The 27,344-nt window shown below is 35.9% G+C and overlaps 1 protein-coding gene across 1 annotated transcript in view; it reads left to right on the forward strand.

The window, feature by feature from the left end:
- The window catches only part of LOC127852809 (chitin synthase chs-2-like), a 179,381-nt gene that overhangs the window by 139,138 nt on the left and 12,899 nt on the right, over positions 1-27,344 (forward strand). Inside the window, exons 3-21 of the mRNA XM_052386796.1 lie at positions 7,936-8,208; positions 9,141-9,337; positions 10,571-10,768; positions 11,089-11,311; positions 11,596-11,849; positions 14,702-14,978; positions 15,429-15,563; positions 16,091-16,218; positions 16,911-17,060; positions 17,772-17,946; positions 18,501-18,634; positions 18,957-19,032; positions 19,467-19,663; positions 20,045-20,212; positions 21,093-21,243; positions 21,837-21,941; positions 22,743-22,858; positions 23,646-23,751; positions 24,041-24,238. Of these exons, the coding sequence (XP_052242756.1) occupies positions 8,163-8,208; positions 9,141-9,337; positions 10,571-10,768; positions 11,089-11,311; positions 11,596-11,849; positions 14,702-14,978; positions 15,429-15,563; positions 16,091-16,218; positions 16,911-17,060; positions 17,772-17,946; positions 18,501-18,634; positions 18,957-19,032; positions 19,467-19,663; positions 20,045-20,212; positions 21,093-21,243; positions 21,837-21,941; positions 22,743-22,858; positions 23,646-23,751; positions 24,041-24,238 (3,034 nt within the window). The 5' untranslated portion in view covers positions 7,936-8,162. The remainder of the gene's footprint in view (positions 1-7,935; positions 8,209-9,140; positions 9,338-10,570; positions 10,769-11,088; positions 11,312-11,595; positions 11,850-14,701; positions 14,979-15,428; positions 15,564-16,090; positions 16,219-16,910; positions 17,061-17,771; positions 17,947-18,500; positions 18,635-18,956; positions 19,033-19,466; positions 19,664-20,044; positions 20,213-21,092; positions 21,244-21,836; positions 21,942-22,742; positions 22,859-23,645; positions 23,752-24,040; positions 24,239-27,344) is intronic.

Genomic DNA, 27,344 nt, shown 5'->3' on the forward strand with positions numbered 1-27,344 from the left:
AGATACACAACATACTTAGACCTTCGAGAAAGGTATATACCCATTAAGTTCTATACACCCGCTACTACAATTAAGTTGATATAATCATAAGCTCCCGGGCAAAAAGGGTGATCAAAAGTGTTGCTATGCTTTTGAAAATGAAGAAATGTGTTACTAATAGCAGTTTATTATCAATACCTATACCATTACTTATGTTTGTTATGCTTATACAGTGTATGTGTATTGAAATTGTGCTACTATGCAATATTATTTGTAATTTCAAGGGTCGGATGCCACATAGCAATAAACATTGAATTTTGTATCCTTTATTTATCAACTGTTCTTAACAAATGCGTCTCTTTGCGGAATGTACTTTCAACAAAAACCATTTCGGACGCTAATATTATGATTTCCACAAAAGAATTCCACACTCTGAATATAATCGTACATCTTCCAGAGTTATCAAAATCCTTAATCTTTCCTATGTGACTTTAGATGTGTAGTATAGGGGGGTAACCAGCCTTTTGCGCAATGGAATTGATTCTTTCAAACATTGCAGAAATGGTATCCTGAAACCCGTGTCTGTCATAATAGTTATTCGTGATATCATTCTCCTTACTCGCTTTCAAGCATATGTTACAGCTTAAGATAACTCGTGATCCAGTATATGTTACAATAACGATAACTCGCAAACACGCAAAATTAAAAAGAACGATAACTAGTAAACAAACAAATGATAAAAAACGATGACTTGAATTCGAGCAAACGTTTAAAGGGGCCTTTTCACGTTTTGGTAAATTGACAAAATTAAAAAAAAAGTTGTTTTTGATTCGCACATTTTCGTTTAAGTTATGATATTTGTGAGGAAACAGTATTACTCAACATTTACCATGCTTTAAAATAGCCATTATATGCATCTTTTGACGATTTAAAAACCTGAAAATTATAAAGCGTTGCAACGCGAAACGATTGAATAATTTGGAGTGTTCTGCTTTTGTCGTTATAAATGTATTATGTGAAACTACGAGGATCGCTTATATAAAGTATAAAATACCTCCTTCATGTTATGAGCACGGATGGCCGAGTGGTCTAAGAGGTAGACGTTTTACTCCAAGACTCCAGGGGGCAGTGGTTCGAGCCCTGTTGAGGGTTACTTTTTTAATTTAAATTTTATTCTTTATTTTGTAGTGGAGCTTTTTAGATCCAATGTTTATATTAATCAATATAATAATTTAATTACAAACTTCAATACATGCCAAAATCTTTGGAAAGGCCCCTTTAAAATTAAGATAAAGATGAAATTTGTTTGCCTTTGCTTGTTTGCGAAAAACGTGAAAATCCATTTTTTCTACGAGAATTTGCGATGTTACACAGAAAGCAAAAAACATGTTCTCTTTACATTTATGTAAGATAATGTATTCACTTTTTTCAATTGATTCTGTGTTTCATGGTTATCATTTTTGAAACAATTTCGAAATCAATTTAAGGACAAAAAATAAAATATTATGTATTGACCTTTAATGCTATTGCCTTCCTTGATGAAAAGTGCAGAATTTTTTATTTCATATCGTTTGTTTATAAAAGGAAGAAATATATATATTTGTCTTTATATTTGCAAAAAAAAAGTTATTTAAAATAAATTAAATTTTTTTTCTTTCATGTATTTCAATAAACGTGACAATTAAAATTGTAGCTCTAATTGGATGTGTCAAACACTTAATATGTGATTTTTCATCCATATGGGTCATTTGTACAGCAAGGCTCACATAATTACCAAGCATACGTGACTGATCTTATATCATGGGGTCATTTATATTGTGTTTTTAATCAGTAACATTCTGTTTAACATAGATTTAAACAAATGGTATTGTGATATGATTAAGATAAAATAAATATAGATATATCTACTAACTGTTTGATGGACACAAACAGTGTTATAATGATCAATGAAATGCGTTTAAATGGATTTGTTTACAGATCTCTGCCCTCAAATGAGACTTGTCCTGAGAAATCAGGAAAGACACTTTCCGCGTAAACTTGATTTTCGGTAAGAAGGGACTTCCTTCAAACTAAAAATACCATAAAAGCGGAAAGGATCGTCCCTGATTAGCCTTTGAGGACTGCACAGGCTAATTTGGGACGACACTTTACGCACATGCATTAAGCCCAGTTTTCTCAGAACACGGCTTAAATGAAAGATTAGCCATCTGTGCAATAAAGCTACAGCATATATCGTGTAAACAAGGACATGATCTTCAAAATGAAATTTATACCCACCTTAATTCGAGCTCTACTTCTTTGGTTTATATGACTACCTTACATTCCTCTCGTCCAGCCACACTGTTTCAATAAATGCATTTTATGTGCATTCCGTTTAAATGTGTTTTTTGTTACTTTTGTTCCAATGTCAAAGAATGACTATGCATAAACGAACCTGTATTTTTATTGTGTAATAATGTCATGAGTTGTTGTGTTTTTATTCTTTGATATTGAGTGTTTTTTGCATATATGAAAAATGGTGGAATTTTATCATTGTATTGATAGGTTAACACGTTACATGGAGCTTATATAGATACAAGAACAATCGAACGAACGGACAGATAGGAAGTTGATGTTGTCAGCATCTGACATTCATATAAAATATTTTTTATATTCACTTTATTTTGTTCCTTCTACATTAGGTTTATGCCTTGTTGTTTGACAATTGGTGCTTTGCCATAAATGAAGGACAGAGAATATATGAGTCGTGTTCTGAGAAAACTGGGCATAATTCATGTGCGTAAACTGTCGTCCCAGATTAGCCTGTGCAGTCCGCAAAGGCTAATCAGGGACGACACTTTTCGCTTGTATGACATGTTTCGTTTAAATGAAGACTCTTCTTAGCAAAAATCCAATTTATGCGGAAAGTGTCGTCCCTGATTAGCCTGTGCGAACTGCACAGGCTAATCTGGGACGACACTATACGCACATACATTATTATGCCCAGTTTTCTCAGAACACGATTCATATATTAAGCGGTTTCTCCTGCTGCTGCAGCTGATGATTCACATTGTGTTGATTTTTATTCTCTATTGGGAAAATGTTTAAGGTCACAGTTGGTTAATAACGACTGCTGACATATTACTAAATCTATAAATTTATAACACAAAGGTGAAGTTAAATTAATGTAAACTGTTTGTGAATTTTAATATCGACAACTGAGATATGTTTACATATAAACATAAACCATATTATGGTTCGTCTTGACATTTGACAAACCTTCAAGCAAGGCTTAACACTGTATTGTAGAAAAAAAATCCTCTGAAATACTAATTCATCATTTCAGAGCGATTTCATCATCTTATTAAATTGCTGACGTCAACATACAAGTATTTTTCTGTGAGGATTTCGCATTTATGTAAGCATATGCAACTTGCTTCCAATAGAATAAAAAAGATCGTCGTGCGAAAATCTGAGTGAAATCATTTTCACAATAACGTGCATTAAAAACTTCGTTGATCTGAAACACATTTTTTTCATAGCAAAATTAACCCACCTTCACGGCGAGCATTGAGGTCTTCGTGGCGTTAAAGAAATCCACCGCTAGTATATGATGTCATCATGGAGTAAGTTGTGACGTTATTACATTCCGTGCTGTTGGTATAATACCGCCCACACCACATACACCTTTTCCTTGCATATATTGACACGTATGTTAGCCTTTTACCAATTACAATGTATTTTGTTCTAATAAATAACATAGTAAAAGATGTGTTTTTGTTTATTATTCTTAATACAATCAAACATCAATGCGTTGGAAAAAGTTGAATATACAACAAAATTGGAAATCGTGATTTATGTTTACCTAAAGAACAAAACCAGAGCCAGTATTTATATAGCTTAAAATCCAAATATTAGCTCAAAGAAAACATTAAGATCAAATGTTCTATGTGAAATCCAATCTAATTACCACGTATTAAGCAGCGCAAAACCTATAAACCATTGATACATTTTAAGATAATTGCATTGAAGGGCACGAATACGCATTTGGGTGACCGAAATGTTGCTTCTATTTTTGGTTTGTTTTTAGTTCTCTGAGTATGACATACTAATGGGGTAATTGTGATTAAATACTGCGTATCGGCAAACAATTAATATACCCACAAATGGTCTATGTGTACAATGTACTAAAGGTTACAATATACTGATTCAAATACATGTAATTACCAATAATGTAAATGCGCAAAAATGTAGCCAAAAATAAATTCAACATGGTAATGAATATTAAATATTGGATATATGCAACATAGAGCGAACATGTAAATAAAAGCCCAAACGTTTCTGGACACACAAGCCATATATTTTGTTGTCCAGGGAATAGTTTGAGAACTTTCTCAGGAAGGTGATCGTCCCGAATACCTCGTGATCGCTTATTCGCTGTGCCAATCAGATTGTACTGTCTCAATAAAGACACGTGCAGCGATTTGATAATTTTTGTAAAGTAACAGTTATTGATCGGAACAAGTCGCACAAAAGCGTAACATCGCCGAAAAAATGTGTTTTATGTATCTGTTACACACTTTTTTTCATTCATACTCAATCGATGTTCGCGATCTACAACTCATTAACCCATTTATTCCTAGCGTCTAGAAAAAGGGGCCTTGGCAAACAGCGTAGACCCAAATGAGACGCCGCATGATGCGGCGTCTCATCAGGGTCTTCGCTGTTTGCTTATACGAATTTCTGCAAGACATATTCTAAATATAGAAAATAAATTGAGTTTGTATCAAGATATTGCGCTGAAATGTCGTGTTAAGATATTGGACATGCAGATATAGCTTGTGATTGAACCATTAATTGAAGGGACTGTCAACCACGACGACGAAGAAAAGAAAAGTTGTAAAACACCGTATTTTTTACAATTATTAGTTTATATTGATTAAAATATCACGACTGGTATATTACATTACTTAAAAAAAGTTGTTAAGTTATCATATTTTTAGTATATTTGGCAATAATTTTTACTGGGTATTTCTAACAGGTAACTACCAGTTAACTATAAATAACGCCAGTAGATTGATCATTATCGTCACGTTTTAAACCCAGTAATGCAAATTGTGCATGCGTAGTGAATTGTATATATTTTATATATAAAATGATCATCTACTTGCGTTATTTATAGTGTGTATATCGTTATGTCACCTATTTACGCGATGCAGTCTCGATTTCACATTGCGACATTTTAATACCGAATATACTGAAAATATTAACTTTTTCAAGTAATGTAATATACCAGTAGTGATATTTTAATCAATATAAACTAATAATTGTTAAAAAAACTGTTATTTTAGAACTTTTCTTTTTTCGTCATTCGTGGTTGACGGTCCCTTTAAAGCACTCCAAACGAATTGGCAAAATGTTTAAAACCGAGTTTCGTGAAAGCGTTATAATTCTTTTGCATTCAAGTGTAGAAAAAAGATACGCACATCATGTGCATGGATTGTGATCAATTCAGTTTGACAATTAAAGTGAAATAAGCATTAGTTACATGCATTTTATCGCTATTATCTTACGTATAACAATACGAAAATTAATACAATTTAATTCAGCACATATATAGTATATACCGTGTCCGTTGCCTAGTGGATAGGGCGCTCGAAAGTTTGAGCCTCAAACGGGTCACGTTATAACATGGCCTTATTCACACTGCGGCTGATTCAATCGAGGGGCGCTTTCCTGCGGGGCGCCCGGCAGTTAAAAGTGTTCATCAATTAAGGTCTTTCACGTAAAAGAGGGCTTCATTCTATTTGTATTTATATAGCTTATTCTTCCAATCCACTTGAAACATGTTTTATGGACATATTAATTTATGACTGCTGATAACAAATACACGTGCTCGTGATAATGTGTGCATGCAGTCATGAAACGTGTGTAAAGTGAATGTAGAAAATCATTAATGCATGTTAAGTGCAATGGACCCATTTGGAAAAATTATTTCCACTTAAAGAACGTATGTCAATTATATGAAAAGACATGCTATGTGAGACCAAGCGAGAAATAACACATACGACTATGTTTTGTTAAAAGATAATCATAATTAATAAAATAATAAGCAGCTTTTGTTTATCGCGTTATTAAAGCGAGTTTATACGATTTTTATATAAGTTAAATTGTAATATATTGATAAAAATATGTTACAATAACACAAAATAGGCAAGAAAAAATATATATTGAAGACGAATTTTAAAAAAGGCAGCAAAGACAATGTCATTTGTCGACTAATTTTCCCGTCTGGAAGTAGCTGTGAATAATGAATAATGGGTCTCTGACTCCAATCGTAACGTCTGTCTATCTGTCTGTCTGTCTGTCTGTCTGTCTGTCTGTCTGTCTGTCTGTCTCTCCGTTGTTGTTTTTTTTCAATAGCATTTTGCTGTATGTTATCAACCTTTCGAAGATGCCTGCCCATCTCACGGTCGCTACGTAACTGGTACAGTTTTCTTACGTGGTGGTGGTAATCCTTCTTCCGCTCTCATATTCGTTTTACAGGTACGCTGGTCCATTCTTAGTAGACTTTGTGGCTACGATACAGTTTCTTCTCTTCCGGCATTATGTACACGTCCGTATAACAGTGTCCATTGATTAATTTCAGAAAAAAAAGTTTCTCGAATATTCAAGTTGCTTTTTACTGTACCCGAGTTTAACTTAATTGTTTTCGTTGATATACTTGGATTATATTGTTAACTGTTTTCTTTCCTGCCCTGAGCGAGCCCTTACATTGTTTTAATTTATTTGATTATTTATGTTATTTTGTAACTTCGTTTTCTTATATTGTACTTTTGATTACTCTAAAAACTGTAGTATTTTAAGTTAAAACAGTATATGCCATTATTATTAAATGCGAACAAATTGTCAACAAGTCCCTTTAAACGTGCACTGCAACGAGGAAGGCTGGTGAAGAAACCCGGAAAATAATTTTAAAAAATAGGAGAGAGAGGTCAAAAATTCCTATAACATTTTGTCATAAAATATTAAATGATGTCAAACAAGCGATGTTTTATATATCAATTAACAATAAGTTCATCACAGACAAATATATACATGTATACATTATATTGTATTCTAGTGTACCCAAGTGACATTAATGATTAAGACTATTAACCTGTGCGATAGAAGGCAAACAGCCTTACAAGCTAATACCCTTAAGGTGATATTATGGGCATCTAACAGTTTATAGGTGTCTATCGCAGCCGTTGTTTATTTTTTGGGGTTTTCACTTCAAATACACTTATATTTGTTAATGCAGCATTAACATACTAAAACAATATACCCAAAAGAAAAACAATAATGCATTTGAATATCAACCGAACTTTCGTTTGACAACTGATCATGCATGTACGATTTGAACCTAAATTTAGTTTTAGTGCAGATTCGTTCAAACGACACAAAAACACAATTTTGTTTTACGGATCATTTCGGCTTACAGGACTGGGTGGGTCACGTAAGAATATCGAATATAAAATATATTTTTTATTAACAACTGGTAGCAAGATGAGTTGCAGATAATTGATCAGTAACCACATTTTAACTAACTCTTTTGACCTTTTAATTCTTTTCAGCTCAATTCAACAGTGGAAAATGCCCATAATATCACTTTAAGCATTTAACAGACGCGATTTTGTCACAGCTGTTTATATATTCGTTAGTGGCCTTTCAGAAATTCCTTTAAGCAAATAACATGATGCGGCGTCTCATCTGGGTCTATGCTGTTTGCCAAGGCCTTTTTTCTAGACGCTAGGCATGAATGGGTTAAAGAAAAAGGGGAAAATATGTTAAACGTTTAGCCCATAACCATATTATACCACGTTTACCAAATTACCATATTATATCCATGAAACTTTGATATTCAATGAAAGGGAAATTTACAACTTTTTAAGTTAAAAGCAATTCTTACACACTATACACATTTCACCATTTCAGAGTGAAACTTCCATCTTAGAAAACGCACAAAGCTTCGTAATAAAGGGAAACGTTTTGACGTCGTTGCGGAAATAATAACAGAATCGGCGTCATAAACACAGATGTTACCGAGAACTCGCCGGGATGTCACTTGAACGTTAATACCTAATCGACGTCATATACATTCAAAGTTGTATTGTCAACGTCGTCGATCTCAAACACAGTTACGCCAAATAAACACAAAAGAAATGGCAAGCATCGAAGTCAGCACAACGTCATCGGCATCCACTGCTAGTAAGTGACGTTATCATCGCGTAAATTGTGACGTAATAACAGCACATGCGATATGTATAGCTGCAAAATACCACACAAACATTCCCTTGCCTCAGTTATATGTGTAGCAGTTGTTGTTGTTTTTTTATATTAAAAACCATTTTCATAAATAGCATTAAAGTAAAATTACTACTCAAAATCAACGAAAATTTCGTACAATATTTCGTAAAATAAAGCTAAACAATTAAAAATCATTGTTCGTTATGGCAATTGCCGAAATTTCAACACCAGATGTGGTCTGGTAAATAGATGTTTGTGAGATAAAAAAATGCTAGTTTTTAATATGGTTTTCACATGGTACTATTTTAGTGTTTGTGTGTCGTATGAATAGATATATTCGCAGGAAATTAGCATGGAATTTATTGTGGTCATAAATAAATAAAAACGAGCATTTTGTATCTATACAAATCTCTGTAATCATACCACATCTAGCGTTGAAATTGTGGCTTTTGCTATAAGGAAGACTAATTGTTTAGGTGTTAACTTTATTTTACGAATTACTTTACGAAATTTTCGTTGATTTTGAGCGTTATAGAGACTTTAAAATGATCGTGAAAGAAACTAAACCGAAATTTAATTCATGATTTTTTCATATATTGTTTGCTTGTTGTAGCTTTACTTTTAATAAGATCACATATCATAAATCATCAAAACAATCAAGGAATATCTCACCTTTTGTTGGTTAAATAATATTATATTGAGTAAAATGTTAATGACCCAACGAATATTTAAACTCACTTTCGCCTCAAAAATATATGAACATAATTTAGTATCAAAATCCAGACAACCTAAATATGAGGTGAAAATCCATTAACCAATTTTGTACAGTCATTAATGCACTTGATCTTATTCTATTGCGAAATGAATTTCTTTTCGTATCATTAAACTTCCAGCAACCATGGGAACGGAAGGTAAAAAAGCGCCCAGAAAGAATAAGCTAGTTATAGAAGCGGACTCAAAGATCAAGCGAGAACTCAACCGGAAGGACCTCAAGTATAGTCACCGGCCGTCCGTCTTCGTCGTCATCATAAAATGGTTCTCAACTGCCCTAATCTTCCTGATTCTATTGGCTTTCGTAAATTTTAGCAAAGTAGGTGAATTCAGTTTGTGTCTGCTTTGTTATTTTAAGAATTAAAAAATCTATCCCCGTCATGTTCAGGACGCGGTAGAATTGCCGATGACTCCTTGGGTTTGTAATAAAAACCTTTTATGGCGGCGTTCAGAGAGTCGTGCCCTTATAGGAACTTATGTAAACATGTCCAACGTATCCCCGTTACATCGACTTGGCTTCCTCTATACGACCAAAACAGTAAACAGTTTGAAGACCGCCAATAATAGTAGTAAGAATGCCTGTGTATTTTTCTTTAAGAAATCAAATACTGTCAACCATCACGCCGTGAGTTCTTATTAACTTTGTTCGTGTGTACGCGGCGGGACCAATTCGTCATTAGGGTCATGGTCTGATATAATTTATGCCGACGCTATCTGCTATTAGAGGCTAAGGGTGGTACTAACAGTCCAATTGCAGTATCAGACATACCGTACCTACAGCTCAGTTAAGGCCAGGAAAGGAAAGCGGGTAAGGAGCAACCTGTGAAGACAAGAATAACAAAAGAAATACGTTTAGTACCGAGCAATCCGCACAAGATATGACAGGTCAGCCCATCGATCATCGGGGACATCACTGCGTCTTCACTACGTTCGCAGCGCGAATTCAATGTGATGACCTCGACCTTGGACAAGTACAGTATTTCCTGAGTCGTATTTAAACCGTGGACAATTTGTTCACTATAGACGCATGGAGACTCTGCTATGACACTACTGCGATGTCACTATGTTTATAAGGTACTTATTAAGGCCCTATCGCATTCATGGTCGTAGTTTATAGTTAGTGGAACCCCATCTTCCGCATTACAGTGTTAAAAGACACGCAAACAATCTAGTGTGGACTTTATGACGTCGCCTTTGACCACCGCTCAAACGCCGAGATACCGCAGTCTAAACACAGTGACAGCGATAACTGCGGGCTGTGAACACTGCGCACATGCGAAAAAAATTTTAGAAAGCAAGACATGGGCGCGATGGTTGGCGGTATTTGGAATGATTACTGAGAAAAACACATTTAAGCCAACTTATGGTATAAAACAAAAAAAATAATCAAAGAAGCAATCTGATATCATTTGTTAGTTCCGTTTGTAGTGCAAAAACGCTTATTTTTTCATCAATTGTGCTTCACAATGAGTTGTATTTGTGATATTTTGGGCGGATATGTATACTAGAAAAACATTTCAAATACTTCACCATGATTTTTTTTTAATTTCAGATCGGAGCAATCTCGCTCTCTCACATGATGTCTCGCGGAGTTTTCGAAACCGGGACAGCACAGCAACGCGCACATGGTATTTTGGTTTTGCTGCAGATCGCAACAATCGTTCCTCACGTGTTCAGCTTTCTACGCGGCATCCTCACCGGTGCGTTGCGGAAGGACATCCCCTGGCCCAGCCGACGATCCCTTATCGGGGTACATGCCGTCATTTACGAATGTATTTCATATTAAATTTGATTTAATAAGACCATTAAGTTCATCTTAATTAATCTGACGCTAACCTTTACGCCAACAGATGTTCCAGACCCGCTATGATGAATGCATTACTTTATACTGTAGTCTTTTTCAAAAGATACAGGCCTTCTTCATAAACTTCCTGGTATATTGTCATATATCTCATAAAACACGCGCTCAAACAATGAAGGCCACAATTTAAGCGCGTGTTTACGTTAATTGAGTTAACAAGAGACGCGTCAATGTTTGAGAGCTAAACGCGCAGATCTTTCTCCACACAGGGCGTGGCACTGAGCTTAGTGGAGTCAGTTGGAACCACGCTGTTCGTGTTCTGCGTACCGGGGCTCACAGGGCCGGGAACTACGGTGTTACTTATGAGTGGGGTCTTCGTACTTCCCGTCCTATACAACGCTTTACATAGCTGGATGGAGCATAGGGGGCGCACGGCCAAGTTTTTCTTTACGGTGGCTATCGCATTTGAATTGGCTGGTTTCGGTTTAGCAGGTAACGGATATTTGCTTTTTCAATTTCGTGATAATTTGTAAAGGCATAACTATCATTATCATCATGATCAGCATCAGTAGCACAATCGGAATAAACACATCAACATCGTCCACAGAATCATCATCATTATCACCAGAAGTAGAAGCAACAGAAGTAAAATCGACCTAACTATCATCTTCATAATCGTCTTCGATTATTTCAACTAAGGTAGAATTGTCATATATGTCATCAACAACATCTCTGCCAACATGGCCCGTCACCCAAATAACTTGGTTACCTTTCAGGATACACGTTCGCGAACCATAACAAGATCCCTGATCAGGACGTGGGCACTGTGGGGGATTCCACCAGCTTTGGTGTCATGGTTACTGCTGTGCTATGCCTCTCCGTTGCCTGGATACCGGCCATCCAGTGCCGATTGTTGAACACCGGAAGTGACGCCGACGTGACGTTAGCACAACCGATCGACGAGAGTCTTGTGTTCGCCAGCGAAATCATGGGGCACAGCGAGCCATCAAGTAACCAATCCATATCCAACGTAAGACGTACTTTATTTTAATAAGTCTGAAATTGTTTGTAAATGACCTTAATTAAAAAAAAACATTTTACGTATTATATTTATTTTTATTGTCTGTATATGCACTATAACTTTAATTATGGACATCGTATTTTTTATCTTTTGTCTACTTTTATTCTTTTTTATTGTTTTTTTTTTTAATTATTGGTGGATTTTTTTTTTATTGCAAAAATACGTGTTTGCTTCTAAAAGACGGCTACCTTCAATATTTACAACTTATTATCGGCGATTCCAATTATTTATTAGTAATTATAATGCGTTAAATAATTATTATTTAAGGGACCTTTTCACAGATTTTGGCATGTATTGAATTGATACATGTAAACATAAGATCCAAAAATCTCAATTAAATAAACAATAATAAAATAAAAGAAATAAACAAAAAGTAACCCTATAAGTGAAATTATGGGTATTTTTCACTGTTTAATTGAGCTGAAAAGAATTAACAGGTCAAAAGAGTTAGTTAAAATGTGGTTACTGATCAATTATCTGCGACTCAACTTGCTACCAGTTGTTTATTAAAATATATATTTATATTCGATATTCTTACGTGACTCACCCAGTCCTCTAAGCCGAAATGATCCGTAAAACAAAATTGTGCCTTTGTATCGTATAATCGAATCTGCACTTAAACTAAATTTAGGTTCACGTCGTACATGCATGATCAGTTGTCAATCGAAAGTACGGTTGATATTCAAATGCATTATTTTTCTCTTTCCGGGATATTGTTTTAGTATGTTGATGCTGCATTAGCAAATACAAGTGTATATGAAGTGAACACACCAAAAATAAACAACGGTTGCGATAGACACATATAAACTGTTAGATGCCCATAATATCACTTTAACTAGGCTCGAACCACTGACCACTAGAGTGAAAATCTCTCACTTAGAGCACTCGGCAATCCGTACTCATACAAGAAGTGATGTATTTTATACTTTATATAAGCAATCCTCGTAGCATCACAAAACATAACGACAACACCAGAACTCTTCAAAGTATTAAATCGTTTCGCGTTGCTACGCTTTATAATTTTCAGGTTTTAAATCTATTAAATCTATTATTTAAATATCTATTTAATTTAGCATATGGTAATTCTTACAAATTTTTTTTTGGAAACGTTTTTCTAACGTTTTCTTCCAAGAATATTGCTGACACCTTTTTTAGTGAATTTTTCTTAGACCGTTTTATGTCAAAAAATCTTCTTATAACCTAAAACAAATTTCGTTCGTAAAACAATTCTGTTCTTGTTGATAGTGACCTCACACCTAATTTATATGGGATCCCAATTTCTATTTCCTTCGTTTACTGTTCTGTGAGAGGTCAAATGTTTACATAACTGAATTAATAAGGCCCTGGTTAAAGTATATGTAACATTTCATCGGTTAATTATAAATAGAAATTAAAACATATTCTCAGCAGGAAGTGGGGCATAAAGCACTTTTATTCTTTGAAAATGTGTAAAAAAATGGCGGAGTACGATGAATGTTTTCTGATTTATGACATGGATTCTGACGTGCCTTTCTATGGATTTGATGAAGTAGAGTTTAAAAGTAATAGAGATGTGTTAATTGAAGTTAAAATGATTTACTTTGAGCCAGAAATTTACGTTACGAGTAGAGTTAACGGTTTAAATGTGGCATCGGATTTAATGGATTCGCGCGAATTCTGGACGAGTGCTGTGTCTGTAAAATATTAAATGGAAAGCTGTAAATGTATCAAGTCGGAAAAGAAAACGGATGGTTGCATAATGGTATGCGTGAAATAATGTAATTCTACGTATTTATGTTCATAGTTATGTCATTTTGTAACCATTCACATTCGTCACTATTTGGAATTCCCGTTTCTAAAAATAGAGCATTTTGTTAACAAGGGGGGCGACTCGTGATGTCAGCAATCGTTAAGGCTACAATATACTAAATAATCGAGTCATGAAGGGCTGTACTTTCTAAACAAATCATCATATTTTCCTCGAAGGCATGTTATACACTTTGTTCTGGTTTTATCGTTTGGAGATATTGATAGGGTAAGCATAGGTGTTCACTACTTAATCCCTGAAATAGGATAAAGTTGGAGATTAAAGTAAAAAATGGCACTGCAAAAGGTTACAATCCACTAGAAAACGGCCGAAAAAGGCGCAAAAACAGTCGATTTCGATTTGAGTCGAATTTGTTTTTGGTTTGAACATGACAAATCTTTTTTATTGCTTAAATCGATTCAGCTAAGAATGCCCGTCAAGAAAAGGTATGGTTATGGGTGTCTCTATGTGCAAAATGTTGTATTTATTTTCGCTCAAAGTTGTCGCTTTTACATCGAAACATATAAGGAAACTATTTAGTATATTTTGACCTAAACATTTACTTCAGCAGCAACTTCCCTGTATCTTGCAACTATGCTTTCAGCGCCATCGGCGCTCTCGTTATTTATTTGTGACACAAGTAATTCCATGTTAATTTCCAGCGAATATATCTTTTCATGCGACATACGAACACTAAAAATGGTACCATGTTAGTGTTCATCTGTCGTATGAAAAGATATCGTTGCGGGAAATTAAATTGGAATAAAATATGCAAAACAATAATGAAAACGAGCAATTTCGTATCTACAAACATCTATTTTACCAGACCACATCTGGCGTTGAAATTTCGGCAAGTGCCATAAGGAACAATGATTTTTATTGTTTACCTTTATTTTACGAAGTATTGTTCGAAATGTTCGTTGATTTTGAGAAGTAATGTTACTTTAAACTATATTCGATATGCTTTTGCTTATACTAACACTTCTTACACACACCCCGTATCTTCGCATCGTAGAGCAATCATATGCGAACAAGCGTCCGATTGAACAATGTTATCGCCGCCCAGCCCGCCCCAAAACCAAACCGGAAGTTGGCCCCGTCTACGTGGAAACTGACGATTGTCATGTCCGCCGTGAAGGCTGTGTGCATATTTGGCTTTTCCATCCTGTTTTACGCGGAGGTGTTGCCCAATGCCTCTGCTGATGACTGGGTGAAGGGATGGGGGCAAATGAGCCAGCTGACCAAGACTGATTGGGTGATGTTCGTCGGCAATATCGGCGGAACTTTCTTTGGTAAGTTGCAAAAAAAATCTTGACTGATTTCAATTATAATCTCCATGACTTGAATGATATTAAGTTGCATGAAATTTCTCTGATAGTTCAGACGTCCAGGAGTTTTTATCCTGATCTCCATAACTTAAGAAAACCCAGTCCAATCAGTAGAAACAAGCAATGCTTAACCTGTTTTGTAAACAAAGTTAATGTACTACAGTTGTTTCATTAAAGATATAGTTAAGACTTATTTGATTTTGAAAGTTTTTCAAATGGGGCAACAGGGTTAAATACTTCTTTTTTTATGTTTTTCTAATAATAGTTTGTCCCATGGTAAATCCATAAGCAGACCGATGGAATGAATATCCGCATAAAGTCATTCACGATTATCGAAATATATTTAACAAGGCTTTTGTTTGCCAAAAAAACATGACTATATGGACGTTTATCTTGCGTTTGACGCTTTTGCAGGATATTTCACGGCTTACTTCGCTTGCACCACGCGCATGCAGCGGTTCGGATTCTCAGTTCCTTTGACGTTGTTCAGCACGCCGCTATCATACGTCACTTTCTACGCAATGTGCCCGCGTGGTGTCTTAGGTGAAGGTAGGTACACACCTGTTGGCAATCAGACAAATTTCGTATTTGGGCCGTGCTTTGTGAAAAAGGCGTTTAATGCATGTGCGTAAAGTGTCGTCCCAGATTAGCCTTGCAGTCCGCACAAGCTAATCAGGGACGAAACTTTCCGCCTAAGTAACGAATTTTTGCTAAGAAGAGACTTTTAGTAAACGAAAAATACCATAACAGCGGAAAGTGTCGTCCCTGCGGACTGCACAGGCTAATCTTGGACGACCCTTTACGCAAATGTATTAAACCCCCTTTTCACAGAGCACGGTCCATTTTTTTTATCTCAGGCATATAATTTGTGTATTGTAATGAATAATAAATAAGTATATGCATTGTCCGTTGAGCAAAACTTTTTGATAACAAACATTCATATTTTACTTTAGCGTTTATAAAAGTGAGAACACTGAGCTTAATTGATATTAAATACACATCATATTAGGCCCTCTATATACTTATCATGTAATACGATAGTGAAACAGCTTACATTATATGTGAGTATGTTACAGCCAATTGCACGATGTATGGCGACGCATTCTCGGTGAGCGCTCTGGTTTTGCTCGTTGTCGCTCAGACCCTTTCCAACGGTTATCTGCTCTTCGGATCTCAGTTTCTAGCCATGCTGAAAGAAGATCAGGTACAGCTTAATTTAGGTCAGAAAATAGTTCTGATCAAAATCCATCAGCAGGTACGTCCATCTAAAAGCCAGCGCCGGAAACTAGACGCATCGGTATTTGTCGAGAACAATTTAAAGTGCTGTTGGATGTTAAATCGTTATCATTGAAAATAAAACACAAAACCTCATACGCTTTGTAAAATCAAAAAATATGCATGTTTTATTGTGCACTTTACTGTAAAACTGTACATCACGCGATGCCCCAATGCATTATTGGTTGGTAATAAAGCAGTCGAAATTAAATATAAATGCCATTTACTTAAGTGTCAAAAGTTGGTTTTCGGTTTTCGCTTATTTACACCAAGTCAAAATTTAAAGGACTAACATTTTTGGGATAAGTTATTGTGTGTCAATTAAATAGGACCTCAAATCTTGCGAAAATTGATCTAACACTGTATCAGTAAAAGTTTAACAAGGTATGAAAAGATTCCCAAATCAGTAAATTGTTCGTATCTTTTTTTTAAATGATAGCGTATCAACAATAAGAACCTAATTGAAACCACTATTGACACTAAAAATGCGTCAGTGATTTTTGTACCTACGGGCTAAATTTTGTTTCTTTTAAATTGTGTACATACATGAAACACGCATTCAAACAAGTGTCCTACTGGCGGTAATGTATAGTGCTTACATATGGGCCCGTTTTCATTTAGTTGTTTTGGACGCCTATGTACACCAGCGGCCTGCTGGAGCAGTGGCTTATGTTGTCCAAGAAGACTGAGTACCACGACGAACAGCATGAGGATCCCGTGCTAAAGGCGAGCCGGACGAAGGTCATCATATGTACCACAATGTACAGAGAGGTGCGTGCATAAGTTATAGTGTATGTAAGTGATATAGACATGACAGTTTTATTACAATGTAAAACCATGCATAAGGCGGGTTGCCACGCAAAGGTCAACGTGATATACATGTATTCAATAATGTTTTACTACAATTAACATGGAAAAACAGCGAGTCGCGCAAACGACAGCGTATTGGACACTTGTACTCCTAGGTATGTGGTTAAAGCATCACATCATGTACAGTACAATTCTTAGTAAAGCATGTGGTACAAAGATGAAAAGCATCATGGTAAGATATACGATGCAGAACGGCAGCTGGGCTATGGTCATCGTACATGAAACCATGTACAGAGAGGTAGGTGGAGTATGAATATACCAACACGTGAAGAATGGAACGTGGAAAATGAATGTAGAATAATTAACAGTGAGGTTAAGGAAAAAGCACGTAAAACACTTTACTACGTGTTCTGTGGTCAGAGATGTAACTCTTAACGTAGATGTTCTTGCAATAGGAATATAATACTGTGTACACGACCCTGCGTTGGGTACGCCTTTTTTCTACAATGCACAGCACGAGGATCTCAGGCAGATGGCGGGCTAACCGAGGTCTTGGTTCGTACCCCAAAGTATAGGTATTAGTATGTACATAGATATGTAATTTTTAAGAACTTATTATTCTTCAATATTTTAAGTATACGTTTTTCTTCGAATTATGATTTTCGTGCGTAGGCGGACTACGAAATGCGACAACTCCTGCAGTCAATCAACGGCATCCATCGCGCACAGACGGACGGTGTATGGAAATTCGAGTCGCACATATTCTTCGATGGCGCCGTGAAAGACGTTTATTTTAACCTAACGGATTTCGTTCTACAGCTTATATCTCTGGCAGAAGAAGAACTAGGTAAGATGGCATTAATTATCATGGTTCTTGTTCCATAAAAAGTCAAAATGTAAAGTTTAAAAGTGATCACGTAATGAATTTGAGTACGATATCCGAAATCAAAATTTCCTGTTAGTGTAAAACTCCGAAGAAGATTTATTTGGACCTTGCACTTTTCTCTTTGCTGATTAGACGTTTTAAAATTACTAATATTGTGTTTTATATGCTATTGTATTCTATAAAATCCGTTCAGTAATGATTGAGTTAAACTGTCCATAGTCTGTAAATACATGATATAAAGTTATGGTTCTTGTATTGCACATTTTCTCTTAAACCCCTTCATCAAAATATGAAGTATTACCTCCTTTACACACTATCTTTTCAATACTATGTTTTCCTATCGAGTTACGCTTTGCACAAAAAACAGGAAAGGCGAAAGGACAGACGGACGGTGCTATTGCTTTATGCAACAGAACTCCCTTGCGAAGCACAAAAGCAAAAGTTGAATGTTTTGTGATGTTTTTAAAACGTTTGAGTTATCCTATCAGTCATAACATCGACATTACTTGCCACAGGTGTGAAAGCACAGTTTTGTACGCGCACGAGCACACCGTACGGATTGTCCATTTCATGGAATCTTAACACCAAGCTCACCAACAACCTGGACCGAGATATGGTCTTCAAAATACACCTCAAGGATAACATCAAGGTAAGGTTAACACGTAGTAATGTGGTCGTGTTAACGTCCTTCGTTATGCTGTTGCTGATGATCATCGTTTTACAGCTTCACGGCTATTTTACTATCTCTTTTTTCAAAATAAGGCAAAGACTTTTCGCAGAGATTAAGTATGTTTTAAAAACCAACAATTGAATACCTAAAAACAATTGCAACTCTTTTAAAACGTGGTTAAACACTTCACAGGTGAAGAATAAGAAGCGATGGTTGCAGAGATTAAGTATGTTTTAAAAACAACAATTGAATACCTAAAAACGATTGCAACGCACTTAAAATGTGGTTAAACATTTCACAGGTGAAGAATAAGAAGCGATGGAGCCAAGTGATGTACATGTCATACGTGCTGGACTTCATTCTGAAACAGGAGGAATGTAAGTGACCAATCACGCTTTGACTTATACACCTATCAATGCTTACCAAACCAAAGAACGGCAGTATTTGGGGCTTATAAATGTAGCCATTCTTGAAAAAACGAGAAATGGACATATTGACTAGCCGGATCACTTATTGGCGAACATAGATTGAGTTTGGAGTAAATTACCGTTTGAAAATATTAAATAAATACACCTGAGCATGCTGAAGATCTAAACTCCTAGCTCTTCCAGGGCAGTTTCAGCAAAATATCACCTTTAAGAGACAATCGCATTTTTCATTGTATATATTATTTGTTTTGATAATATACAAGACGTTACTTTTGTAACCCCATAAAGATTGCTTTAGGCCTGTATTTTTCGTGCTTACAATACACGTAGCGCCCCTGTTATTATCATTTAAATATCGTACTATCTGGTTCGAATGCCGCCAGGTTCCGAGGAAGAATGTTTCATTCTCACCACCGACGCAGATGTCCGCTTCAATGTTAACTCTGTGGAAGCGCTGCTTGACCTGATGACACGTGACCCGAGTGTGGGGGCGGTGTGCGCGCGCACCCGTCCGCTAGGAAGCGGCCCCCTCGTCTGGTATCAGGTGTTCGAGTACGCCATTGGTCACTTGTTCCAAAAGGTGAAGAACACGTTATATATATTCAATAGTTTATGTGACATATCATACCTTGAAAGCAAGAACATGATATTAGAAGTAATACATCTATACTGATACCGCCTTGAAGTTGGTGCTTTCAATGTGGAAAACTGACTGAATATGGTTGTAGTTTGATTTCTGCAAAGATGTTAAATCTCTTGATAAATAAGCATTCTCCGCATGCGTAGACACTGGGAATAACATAATCAGGCGCATTAGCCTGCCATTTCAGGACCTGTTCTCCAATATCTGTATGCATAGGGTACGAGTCTCGTATCGTACAATGCGCATGGGTATATCCGAATGTAATAACTTTAATACTCATGTTCAGATTTGACGTTTAATCAGAACGTTTGTTTCTAGGCAGCCGAACACGTGATCGGTTCGGTCCTATGTTCACCCGGATGTTTCAGCGTCTACCGTTGCAGCGCTATCCGTGACATCCTACCCGAGTACGCCACGAACGTGGAACGCGCGTTTGACTTCCTGATCAAAGACATGGGGGAGGATATGTGGTTCTGCACACTCATGGTACAATTAGGTTGACTTGATACTTATTATCAGTTATTATTTAACACATTCATTATAAACGTAAATATGATATATCAATAGTTTTAGTTAAGTGGACAAATGGATCCCACGAGTGTGGATTTTGGACCGTCACACTATGATCACACGTTTATAGCACTAAATTGAGATAATTAACAATATTTCGCAATCATGTTTTGGGCATTATCCGGTGCATCTAAACTGAATATTTGTTGATAAAAATTAAATCAACCTATGGAATGTATGATACGGGCGCAAAATCTTCATACTATTTCACGCACATTGACTTCCCCGTATATTTCTTAACAAATGATTTACCTTTGATGACATGTGAGTTTAAAAGCATGTTTATTCAGGAAATACATATTCTTTTAAAGTGATATTATGGCCATCTAACAGTATATAGGTGTCTATCGCAACTGTTGTTTATTTTTGGTGTTTTCATTTTATATACACTTATATTTGTTAATGCAGCATCAACATACTAAAACAATATCCCGGAAAGATAAAAATAATGCATTTGAATATCAACCGTACTTTCATTTGACAACTGATCATGCATGTACGATGTGAACCTAAATTAAGTTTTAGTGCAGATTCGTTCATACGACACAAAGACACAATGTTGTTTGACGGATCATTTCGGCTTAGAGGACTGGGTGAGTCATGTAAAAAATCGAATATAAAATATATTTTTATAAACAACTGGTAGCAAGATGAGTTGCAGACAATTGGTCAGAAACCACATTTTAACTAACTCTTTTGACCTGTTAATTCTTTTCAGCTCGTGAAAAATGCCCATTATATCACATAATATATTATCATAAAATGGAAAGTATCAAATGATCGCTTTTATTCGCAGGTGCAGAGTGGATGGAGAATCGAGTACTGCGCAGCCGCAGAAAATAGTACGCATTGCCCAGAAGACTTCGATAAATTCTTCAAACAGCGTCGCCGTTGGGTCGCCTCCACGTTGGCCAACCTCATGTTGCTGGTGAAAGAGTGGAGCACAAGTAAGTTCGTAAAACGCTATCGTAACTAAGAGAGTATTTCTGTTTAAACCTTATACAATCCTGCACACGTAAACTGTCCCTTATTTAACATCAGACAACATTAGAACAGCCGAGCGTTCTAAAACGAAAGAGTTGCAGTCAAGAAAGAAGTTCAATGAATATCCAACGAAATTAAAACACCATAAGCCATTGTAATAAACACACAACTACATATATTTAAGTATAACAACATAAAATATCAACACAAAGTAAGTTTTTGCTTTCAGTATCAACAAAAAATAAGTTGGTGCTTGTGACAAGCGATCAATATTTGAGTCCAACTAAGTAGTCAGTGGTTAAAAGACGTTACACAAAAGTAACAATACTACGGACACATAAAGTAGTTCCCGGTAAAATTCACTGACAACGAGTTTGCATGTTGGTCCCTTGAACGTCTGAACCACGGCGAAAATATGTATAACGTATTGTTAAATAGCGACGAATAGTTACAGTGAAGTGTACCTTGTAAAAGTACAAGAGTTGGTAAAACACTATAAAACTGGTCGGTAAGAAAAGTTATTTGAGATTCGAAAAATACTACAATGCCTTTTCAGTCTCGAGACTGAATCCCCGAGTTTCCGTCGTGTTCCTGCTATATCAAGCTGTGCTCCTTTTTGCCACTCTGATTGGACCCAGCTCCATCATTCTCGTGGTCACAGGTAACAGTACAATAAAGTAACCTTAAATCGTGCTGTGTACAATTTGTGTTGCAATTTTCGCGGTCGAAGAGCTACAAAAATGCAGATTCACGCGTGTATATGTACACCAATTGATACATATATGTAGAGAATATAACATGACTGTGGTTTTCCGTTGGCGCTCGTGGAATACATTATAACACTATTAACTCATGCGATTAATAGGCAGTAACACCATAGTATTGCAATATTTTATTTATTATAATACCTACGTACGATAAAATAACTAGAAAATACAATTGAAATCAACGATTTTTTCGACTTCGGTACAATAACAACTCAGACAAACAAATATAAAAAGACGCGCATGAAAACTTCGTATGACGTATAGTGTCTTTTCGTGTGACAGTGGTTGTCCAAGGTCACTCGGGATGTACAGTGTTTTTCGATAACGCATTACAGCGTTTAGTACAAAAACGGAATTCATTCTGCGAAATGCATAATTAATATCCAATATGTTGTATTTTACAGTGGAAATTATTGAAGTTAGAATACGTATTGTATATCAAGAACGTGTTTATGTTATGATGTAGTATCCATGATTCAAAAATGTCGTCATTGATATGCCGTGCGAACTGAATAGGGGATATTTTTGTTTCGGGTTATGTCTTTACATGAAAATGAATACACAAGAAATAAACCAAGTGTTGATGAAAGCACTATGCAACATTAAACTGTGTTTCTCTTCAAAAAAAATATTATTAACAATGAAAGACACACAACAATATCATATGAATACAATAAAAACGTGTTTTGTCTCAGGCGGTTTGACGTATGCATGGAATGTAAACTCTACGACGACCGTGATACTACAGCTGATAGTGACGGTGCTATACGCCGTGATTTGTCTTACGACGTCATCGAAAACGCAGCTCAATGTTAGTAACGTATCTTAATATGGGTCGCGCTCTGTGAAAAGGGTGTTTAATGCACGTACGAAAAGTGTCGTCCCATATTAACCTATGCAGTCCGCACAGGCTTATCAGGGACGACATTTCCGCCTAAAATGGATTTTTGCTAAGAAGAGACTATCTTTAAACGAAAAATACAATAAGAGCGGAAAGTGTCGTTCCTTATTAGCCTGTGCGGACTGCAACGCACATGCATTGAACCCACTTTTCACAGAGCACGGCCCATATATATTTTAATATATTTAAGTCGTCAAATACTCTTTTATCAGTTCTTCGGCTGTAGTAATTATACAGTTGATAGTGACAGTGATGTACGCTCTCGTACGTTTAATGATTTTTTCGAAAATGGAGATTAAGGTTAGGAACTTACATGAACATATAACTAAACAAATATTGAATGTATCCATTTATTGATGGCGTAAGCTCGGTCAGAGGGACGGCAATAAGTATACATGTTTATGGAAATATGGTACTATATTTTGTGAAAACGAGGATCAAAATGACCAATCACAATCCAGAAATATAGCATATGTTACAAAAATGCTGTAAAAACTTAATAACACAACAAAATTAATAATAATTCTTCAACTTTTTAAATTCATTTTCTTTCGTTCCATACTTAATATTAACTTCGCAAACAACCGTTGACTTTCAGGAAATTATTGTTGTAAGTCTTTTAAACGATACTATCCAATACTGAATCGTTTGCGATCATGATCACATAGTTAATCATTAACTATTTGTTTAATCGCAGACGGCGAAATTGTTAACATTCGTGTACGCCATCATCATGGCTGCGGTGATGGTGGGAACCGCTGTTCAGGTTGCCAAAGACATCTCAAAGGCGAGCGATGCAGCGTGTAAGTAGGGTAGATAAAAGTTGACGTGAAAATAAAACATTGCGTTACAGTTAATTTAATACATCGCCCTATTTTAACAAAAGCGGTGATTGGCGTAGATGTACACGTAAATAAGAATATCTCTTTAAAACGCAGAATTTGGTCAATATAAGTGAGCGAAAATAAATAAAAACTTACACAAAAACAATCATTCCACCGTGCGTTGTATGTGATATTAAATGGTCCTTAAATAGTACTTGTTATGTATATATCGAGTTTCTGTTGCAAACTCCGTGCACACATATTTCAGTGATCCACCCATCATTCCCAATATCTCCTACCACTCTGTACCTTGCCATCATTGTGGGCATATTCCTGCTGACGGGCATGATGCACCCGAGCGAGTTCTGCTGTCTCCTGCACGGTTTTTGGTTCTTTCTCTGCATCCCCGCCGGCTATCTGATCCTCATGATCTACAGCATATGTAACATCACCGACCAATCTTGGGGTATGTAAAAAAAATAAGTGTTATAGCCAAACTATTCGCAGTGGTTACCGTTACTATTGGGTGAACGGTACGTTATACAATTATACTATCGTTGATAAAATCACTGAATTAGTTTTATCAATATGGAATTAAATCAATTTATAAGATATTATTCTGTATTATTCAACGCAAGTTAAGTATGTTATTATGCTGAGTTATCAGCAATGAGCCTTTTTTACACTGTATGCAAACGACTGGGTGGGGTAACGACGCAGCAATACTAAAAACAACCATCTAAAATTTGTGATCAGACGACAACGGTCACCTGTAGACAACGGCCAATTTGGTCATTTCCATTGACTGACCGCTGTTCTCAGTTTTGACTGTAGTTGTAATCAAATCAAATATCTGCCCGTTAGGTTAATTATATATACCAATATATATATTATTGATCTACAGTACTTGCAACAGCACTCAAATTTCTTGAGGTTTGGAAAAATGTATCAATTTAAGAATCAACGCCCGCGCATGTCTGTTTTATGCGTATATACTGCATATTCTGCATATGATTGGACTCTCTTTGTTTACAATTTTTTGTTTGTTTATGCAGTATGTCTTTGATTTAAGCCGTTTTACCCTTCACCAGGCGCCAGAATGTTCTGGGGTTATTCCGAGCTTGTACTTCAGCGAAGCGTTGGTTTTATCTAATGTGATTTCTAATTTCGCCTAGCAAACATTGATTTTGCTTTGGAAAAATGTAAAACACATTTAAAAAGACGTCTAATGTTGCTTAAACAATATGTCAGCATTATCATTCGTCTTACGGAATCTTCGTTAAAATATAATATTTTCGTCTAGTCTCTGTTCACGCTTTTATCCCACCATTTTTAGCTCATCTATTTTTTGAAAAAAAATTATGAGCTATTGTCATCACCTTGGCGTCGGCGTTGGCGTCGGCGTCCGGTTAAGTTTTGCGTTTAGGTCCACTTTTCTCAGAAAGTATCAATGCTATTGCATTCAAACTTGGTACACTTACTTACTATCATGAGAGGACTGGGCAGGCAAAGTTAGATAACTCTGGCGTGCATTTTGACTGAATTATGTGCCCTTTCTATTCTTAGAAAATTGAAAATTTTGGTTAAGTTTTGCGTTTAGGTCCACTTTTTTCAGAAAGTATCAATGCTATTGCATTCAAACTTGGTACACTTACTTACTATCATAAGGGGACTGGGCAGGCAAAGTTAGTCTGGCGTGCATTTTGACAGAATTATGTGCCCTTTTTATACTTTAAAAATTGAAAATTTTGGTTAAGTTTTGTGTTTAGGTCCATTTTATTCCTTAAGTATCAAAGCTATTGCTTTCATACTTGCAAAACTTACTACCTATCATAAGGGGACTGTGCAGGCAAAATAATGTAACTCTGACTGGCATTTTGACAGAATTATGTGCCCTTTTTATACTTAGAAAATTGAAAATTTGGTTAAGTTTTGTGTTTAGGTCCACTTTATTCCTACAGTATCAAAGCTATTGCTTTCATACTTGCAACACTTATTAACTATCATAAGGGGACAGTGCAGGCAAAGTTGTGTAACTCTGACTGGCATTTGGACGGAATTATAGGCCCTTTATACTTAGAAAATTGAAAATTTGGTTAAGTTTTGTGTTTTGGTCCACTTTACCCCTAAAGTATCATAAATATTGCTTTCATACTTGGAACACTCGCAAACTATCATAAGGGTACAGTTAAAGGACAAGTTGCATAACTCTGGATGTCACTTTTACGGAATTATGGCCCTTTTTTGACTTAGTAACTTTGAATATATGGTTAAATTTTGTGTTTCGATCCACTTTACTTCTTAAGTATCAAGGCTATTGCTTTCAAATTTCAAATACTTTCATGCTATCATGAGGTTACTGTACCTGGCAAGTTGAATTTTACCTTCACCTTTGAATGACCTTGACTCTCAAGGTCAAATTATTAAATTTTGTTAAAATTGCCATAACTTCTTTATTTATGATTAGATTTGATTGATACTTTGACAAAACTACTCTTACCTGACATACCACAATAGACTCCACCCAATCCATCCCCCGTGCTCCCCCCCCCCCGAATCCCCCCCTATTTTTTTTTTGTTTTTTGTGTAAGATCATCTCACAAATGACCACCACACCCTCACACTATACCCCCCCCCCCCAATTATTTTTTAAATGGTTAAAAAACACAGCTATTTATTTTTATTATTTTATGTTTGAAATACCGTCCAACCATCGCACCCAAGAATCCCCCCCCCCACCGGAATCCCCCCCCCCTCCTGTGTGATTGAAAATGAGAGTCCCTTCACCTTTAACAAGAAAATAGATGAGCGGTCTGCACCCGCAAGGCGGTGCTCTTGTTGTTAGAGCGTTATTACTTCCTATTATTAGCAACAGTTTAAAATAAATACGAAGAAAGATAGCATATTTTGCATAAGCTTTTTAATGAAATTCTAGACGGAGGTTCGACTCTTAGAGTGAACGTATTATTTCGCCAATCTTCAAAGCGGGCATGATCCTTGTAATTATAGGGGAGCATTCGGGTCACTGCATATTGCGAAATTATTGAAAGGCCTTAAACAGAAATACGTTAGGCGGTAATTCTATTATAAACTCAAGTATTGTAAAATGCGAATAAGGTCGTCTGCACTATATATATATTGAATACTATACAAAATGAATACAATACTTGGGAAAATTACTACAAATGCCAAGATAAGATATCAAGGAAACTTTTATAACAATAATAAAATTCCTAGACGACCTGCGAAGGCGTTCCTGGGCTTTCAACATTAGAGACCTGTTGTTCTAAGAGCGCTTAACTAGCATTTATAAATTTGATGAATACTAATATGTTTTTATAATTTTAAATAACTGCCTTTTGTATATTTAAATCAAAGACTGAACTTGGAAATTGGCGTTGTTACAATTGTAAAAAAAACTCCTTCCTTCATTCATTTTGGGGTAAATGGCATGAGAAAAATAAATGTTTTCGTTGTTGGTCTAAATGTATCTTAGTACAGTGCGATATACGAAAAAACTCTGGTTTCGTGTAGAAACAGTTTTGATACATTTTGAAAACGTATTTTTCAAG

The sequence above is a fragment of the Dreissena polymorpha genome, chromosome 12 (assembly GCF_020536995.1).
Source record: "Dreissena polymorpha isolate Duluth1 chromosome 12, UMN_Dpol_1.0, whole genome shotgun sequence".
Lineage (NCBI taxonomy): Eukaryota > Metazoa > Mollusca > Bivalvia > Myida > Dreissenidae > Dreissena > Dreissena polymorpha.